Raw genomic sequence first — 6346 nt, 5'->3', positions numbered from 1 at the left:
CATGGTGTCCCCTTGGTGTCCCCAAGCACCGTGGTGACCCCAGTCTCATGGTGTCCCCTTGGTGTCCCCAAGCACCATGGTGACCCCAACCCCACGGCGTCCCCTTGGTGTCCCCAAGCTCTACAGTGTCCCCAACCCCATGGTGTCCCCTTGTTGTCCCCAACCCCACGGTGTCCCCTTGGTGTCTGCAAGCACTGTGGTGACCCCAGCCCCACGTTGTCCCCTTGTTGTCTCCAAGCACCATGGTGACCCCAACCCCATGGTGTCCCCTTGGTGTCCCCAAGCACCATGATGTCCCCAACTGCATGGTGTCCCCTTGGTGTCCCCAAGCATCGTGGTGACCCCAGTCTTGTGGTGTCCCCTTGGTGTCCCCAAGTACCACGATGTCCCCAACCCCTTGGTGTCCCCTTGGTGTCCCCAAGCACCTTGATGTCCGCAGTCTTGTGGTGTCCCCTTGGTGTCCCCAAGCGCCATGATGTCCCCAACCCCACGGTGTCCCTTTGGTGTCCCCAAGCGCCATGATGTCCCCAACCCCACGGTGTCCCCTTGGTGTCCCCAAGCACCATGGTGACCCCAACCCCACGGCGTCCCCTTGGTGTCCCCAAGCTCTACAGTGTCCCCAACCCCACGGTGTCCCCTTGGTGTCCCCAAGCGCCATGATGTCCCCAACCCCACAGTGTCCCCTTGGTGTCCCCAAGCACCGTGGTGACCCCAACCCCATGGTGTCCCCTTGGTGTCCCCAAGCACCGTGTTGACCCCAACCCCACGGTGTCCCCTTCGTGTCTGCAAGCACCATGGTGTCCCCAACCCCACGGTGTCCCCTTGGTGTCCCCAAGCACCGTGGTGACCCCAACCCCACGGTGTCCCCTTGGTGTCCCCAAGCACCATGGTGTCCCCAGTCTTGTGGTCTCCCCTTGGTGTCCCCAAGCACTGTGGTGACCCCAGTCTCATGGTGTCCCCTTGTCCTCAAGCACCGTGATGTCCCCAACCCCACGGTGTCCCCTTGGTGTCCCCAAGCACCATGATGTCCCCAACCCCACAGTGTCCCCTTGGTGTCCCCAAGCACCACGGTGTCCCCAACCCCACGGTGTCCCCTTGGTGTCCCCAAGCACCGTGGTGTCCCCAGTCTTGTGGTGTCCCCTTGGTGTCCACAAGCACCATGATGTCCCCAACCCCACGGTGTCCCCTTGGTGTCTGCAAGCACCGTGGTGACCCCAACCCCACGGTGTCCCCTTGTTGTCCCCAAGTTCCACGACGTTCCCAATCCCATGCAGTCCCCACCCCCCTGATGTCCCCCAGCCCCACGGTGTCCCCAAGCCACCGTTGTCCCCAGGTGCTCACGGCCAGCGTCCCGTTGTCATCCATGCGCCGGATGTCCTCGCAGCCCCACAGGGCCCCACGGGGGACGTAGAGCGTGTGCCCCCCCCGCGCCGCCGCCCCCCGCAGCCGCTGCTCCGTCTGGGGGTCGGCCAGCGCCGTGGGGGACCCCAGCTGGGGACACGGCCGTCAGGACAGCCCCTGTCCCCAAGGTCTGGCCCCGACGTCCCCAACGTCCCCAAGATCTCCAGTGTCCCCACTATGCCAACTGTGAGGTCCCCAACGTCTCAACCCCGATGCTTCCAGTGTCCCCAGTATCCCCAGTATCCCAACCATGGTGTCCCCAACATCTTGACCCCAATGTTCCCAGTGTCCCCAACGTCCCAACTCCAGTGTCCCCAGTATCCCCAGTATCCCAACCGTGGTGTCCCCAGCGTCCTGACCCCAATGTCCCCAGTGTCCCCAGTATCCCCAGTATCCCAACCATTGTGTCCCCAGCGTCCTGACCCCAATGTCCCCNGTGTCCCCAGCGTCCTGACCCCAATGTCCCCAGTGTCCCCAACATCCCAACCCCAATGTCCCCAGTGTCCCCAGTATCCCCAGTATCCCAACCATGGTGTCCCAAACATCGCAACCCCAGTGTCCCCAGTGTCCCCAACATCCTGACCACAATGTCCCCAGTGTCCCCAGTATCCCAACTATGGTGTCCCCAGCGTCCTCACCCCAATGTCCCCAGTGTCCTCAACATCCTGACCCCAATGTCCCAGTATCCCCAGTGTCCCCAGTATCCCAACCATGGTGTCCCCAACATCCCAACCCCAATGTCCCAGTATCCCCAGTATCCCAACCATGGTGTCCCCAACATCCTGACCCCAATGTCCCCAGCCTCCCCAGTGTCCCCAGTATCCCAACCATTGTGTCCCCAGCGTCCTGACCCCAATGTCCCCAGTGTCCCCAGTATCCCCAGTATCCCAGCCATTGTGTCCCCAGCGTCCTGACCCCAGTGTTCCCAGTGTCCCCAACATCCCAACCATGATGTCCCCAACATCTTGACCCCAATGTCCCCAGTGTCCCCAGTGTCCCAACTCCAGTGTCCCCAGTATCCCCAGTATCCCAACCGTGGTGTCCCCAACATCCTGACCTCAATGTTCCCAGTGTCCCCAACATCCCAACCATGATGTCCCCAGTGTCCCCAGTGTCCCCAGTATCCCAACCGTGGTGTCCCCAACATCCTGACCCCAATGTCCCCAGTATCCCCAGTATCCCAACCATGGTGTCCCCAATGTCCTGANACCATGGTGTCCCCAATGTCCTGACCCCAATGTCCCCATTGTCCCCAGTATCCCAACCGTGGTGTCCCCAACATCCTGACCCCAATGTCCCCAGTGTCCCCAACATCCCAACTCCAGTGTCCCCAGTATCCCCAGTGTCCCAACCGTGGTGTCCCCAACATCCCGACCCCAATGTTCCCAGTGTCCCCAACATCCTGTCCCCAGTGTCCCCAGTATCCCCAGTATCCCAACCGTGATGTCCCCAACATCCTGACCCCAATGTTCCCAGTGTCCCCAGCATCCTGACCCCAATGTCCCCAGTGTCCCCAGTATCCCCAGTATCCCAACCATGGTGTCCCCAACATCCTGACCCCAATGTCCCCAGCCTCCCCGGTGTCCCCAGCATCCCGACCCCGATGTCCCCAGTGTCCCCAGTATCTCCAGTATCCCAGTATATCAACTGTAGTGTCCCAAAATCTCAACCCTGATGTCTCCAAGGTCCCCAATGTCCCCAACATCCCCATTGTCCCCACTGTCCCCAGCTTCCCCAGTGTCCCCAATGTCTCCAACCTTCCCATTGTCCCCAGTGTCCCCAAATTCCCCAGTGTCCTTATTGTCCCCACTGTCCCCAACATCCCCATTGTCCCCAATGTTCCCAACTTCCCCAGTGTCCCTATCATCCCCGTTGTCCCCAGTGTCCCCAGTTTCCCCAGTGTCCCCAATGCCTCCAACCTCCCCACTGTCCCCAGTGTCCCCAAATTCCCCACTGTCCCTGTTGTCCCCAATGTCCCCAGCCTCTCCAGTGTCCCAAGTATCTCCCATTGTCCCCAGCATCCCCAGTATCCCCGGTGTCCCCAATGTCCCCATTGTCCCCAGTGACTCCAACCTCCCTATTGTCCCCAACCTCCCCATTGTCCCCAGTGTCCCCAGCATCCCCAGTGTCCCTATTGTCCCCACTGTCCCCACAGTCCCCCAACCTCCCCATTGTCCCCACTGTTCCCAACCTCCCCATTGTCCCCGGTGTCCCCACTGTCCCCAACCTCCCCATTGTCCCCAGTGACTCCAACCTCCCTATTGTCCCCAACCTCCCCATTGTCCCCACTCTCCCCAGCTTCCCCATTGTCCCCAGTGTCCCCAACCTCCCCGTTGTCCCCAGTGTCCCCACCATGAAGTCAGCGTGGGCCAGGATGTCCTCGCCGTGCTCCTGGGCCACACACGGGTGTGCCACCTCCACCACCAGGTCCACCCCCCTGGGGACACCAGGTGACACTGGGACACGGGGTGGCACGGGGGTCCGAGGGTGACATTTGGGCCCCGGGGGTGACATAGGGTGGCACTGGGGTGCCAAGGGTGACATGGGGTGACACTGGGGGCCCAGGGGTGACATTGGGAGCTCAGGGGTGACGTGGGGGCTCTAGGGGTGACCTAGGGTGACGCTGGCGTCCCGAGGTGACATTGGTGTCCCAAGGGTGACACAAGAGTCCTGGAGGTGACACAGGGTGGCATGGGAGGTGACATTGGGACCCTAGAGTGACATTGGGGTGGCACTGGGGTGACACTGGGGTCTCAGGGTGACATTGTGTGATATTGGGGTGACATTGGGGTCTCAGGGGTGACACTGGGGTGACATTGGGGTCTCAGGGTGACATTAGGTGACATTGGGGTGACATTAGAGTCGCAGGGGTGACACTGGGGGACACCGGGGTCTCGGGGTGGCACTGGGGTGACACTGGGATCCCTGAGTGACATTGGGTGACATTGGGTCCCCAGAGTGACATTCTGGTGACATCGGGGTGACACTGAGGTGAGATTGAGGTGACTTTGGGGTCTCAGGATGACATTGAGGTGACATTGGGGTGGCATTGGGATCCCAGGGTGACACTGGGAACCCAGAGTGACACTGGGGGGACATTGGGGTGACACTGGGATCCCAGAGTGGCATTGAATGATATTGGGGTGACATTGGGGTGACACTGGGGTCTCAGAGGCGACACTGAGGTGACACTGGGATCCCAGAGTGACATTGGGGTGACACTGGGGTCTCAGGGGTGACACTGGGGTCTCATGGGTGACACTGGGGTGACACTTGGGGTCTGAGGGTGACATTGGGATCCCAGAGTGACACTGAGGTGACAGTGGGGTCTCAGGATGACGTTGAGGTGAGACTGGGATCCCAGAGTGACATTGGGTGACACTGGGATCTCAGAGTGACATTGGGGTGACATTGGGGTCTCGGGGGTGACACTGGGGTCTGAGGGTGACATTGGGATCCCATAGTGACACTGAGGTGACATTGGGGTGACACTGGGATCCCAGAGTGACATTGGGTTGACATTAGAGTCTCAGGGCTGACACTGGGGGACACTGGGGTCTCAGGGTGACATTGAGGTGACATTGAGGTGACATAGGGATCTGAGGGTGACATTGGGAAGCCAGAGTGACACTGGGGTGACATTGGGGTGACACTGTGATCCCAGAGTGACACTGAGGGGACATTGGGGTCTCAGGATGACATTGAGGTGACATTGGGGTGGCATTGGGATCCCAGGGTGACACTGGGATCCCAGAGTGACATTGGGTGACATTGGGGTGACATTGGGGTCTCAGGGGTGACATTGGGATCCCAGAGTGACATTAGGTGACATTGGGGTGACATTGGGCTCTCAGGGGTGACATTGAGGTGACATTGGGGTGGCATTGGGATCCCAGGGTGACACTGGGATCCCAGAGTGACATTGGGTGACATTGGGGTGACATTGGGCTCTCAGGGGTGACATTGAGGTGACACTGGGATCTCAGAGTGACATTGGGGTGACATTGGGGTCTCAGGGGTGACATTGGGGTCTCAGGGTGACATTGGGACCACTGAGTGACATTGGGGTGACATTAGAGTCTCAGGGGTGACACTGGGTGACACTGGGATCCCAGAGTGACGTTGTATGATATTGGGGTGACATTGGGGTGACACTGGGGACTCAGGGGTGACACTGAGGTGACACTGGGATCTCAGAGTGACATTGGGGTCTCAGGGGTGACATTGAGGTGGCATTGGGGTGGCATAGGGATCCCAGGGTGACACTGGGATCCCAGAGTGACATTGTGTGACATTGGGGTGACATTGGGGTCTCAGGGGTGACACTGAGGTGACACTGGGATCTCAGAGTGACATTGGGGTGACATTAGAGTCTCAGGGGTGACACAGGGGAACATTGGGGTCTCAGGGTGACATTGGGGTGACACTGGGACCCCGGGGTGACATTGGGGTGACACTGGGGGATGTTGGGGTCTTGGGGTGGCACTGGGGTGGCATTGGGATCCCAGAGTGACATTGGGGTGACATTAGAGTCTCAGGGGTGACACTGGGGAACATTGGGGTCTCAGGGTGACATTGGGGTGACACTGGGATCCCGGGGTGACATTGGGGTGACACCTGGGTCTCGGGGTGGCACTGGGGTGGCCTTGGGATCCCGGGGTGACATTGGGGTGACACTGGGGTCTCGGGGGGCGGCACTGAGGTGACCCTGGGGTGACACGGGGGTGACGGCTCTGCCACTCACGTGTGGGGCAGGCGGCTCAGGTCCCGCAGGCGCAGCTCCGGGGGGAGCCCCTCCAACCGCCCCCCATCCCGAGCCCACACGAAGGACAACGTCACCCCCAGGGGGGGGCCCCGCGCCAACAGCTGCGCCGCCAGGTACTGCCCTGCCAGGACCCGTCAGCCCCAGTCACCCCCAGCCAACCCCCAGTTACCCCCCCCAGTT

At 60.8% G+C, this 6346-nt stretch overlaps 1 protein-coding gene across 1 annotated transcript in view; it reads right to left on the bottom strand.

The window, feature by feature from the left end:
• Positions 1–6320, bottom strand: part of ASPDH (aspartate dehydrogenase domain containing) — a gene marked incomplete at its 3' end in the record, with an annotated part of 17267 nt that extends 10947 nt beyond the window's left edge. Inside the window, exons 1-2 of the mRNA XM_021383963.1 lie at positions 3754–6320; positions 1342–1491 (exon numbers count right to left, since the gene is read on the bottom strand). Of these exons, the coding sequence (XP_021239638.1) occupies positions 1342–1491; positions 3754–3975 (372 nt within the window). The remainder of the gene's footprint in view (positions 1–1341; positions 1492–3753) is intronic.
• Between the last annotated feature and the right edge of the window lie 26 nt (positions 6321–6346).

This window comes from Numida meleagris, unplaced genomic scaffold (assembly GCF_002078875.1).
Source record: "Numida meleagris isolate 19003 breed g44 Domestic line unplaced genomic scaffold, NumMel1.0 unplaced_Scaffold777, whole genome shotgun sequence".
NCBI lineage: Eukaryota > Metazoa > Chordata > Aves > Galliformes > Numididae > Numida > Numida meleagris.
This window is presented reverse-complemented; position numbering and strand designations above follow the sequence as displayed.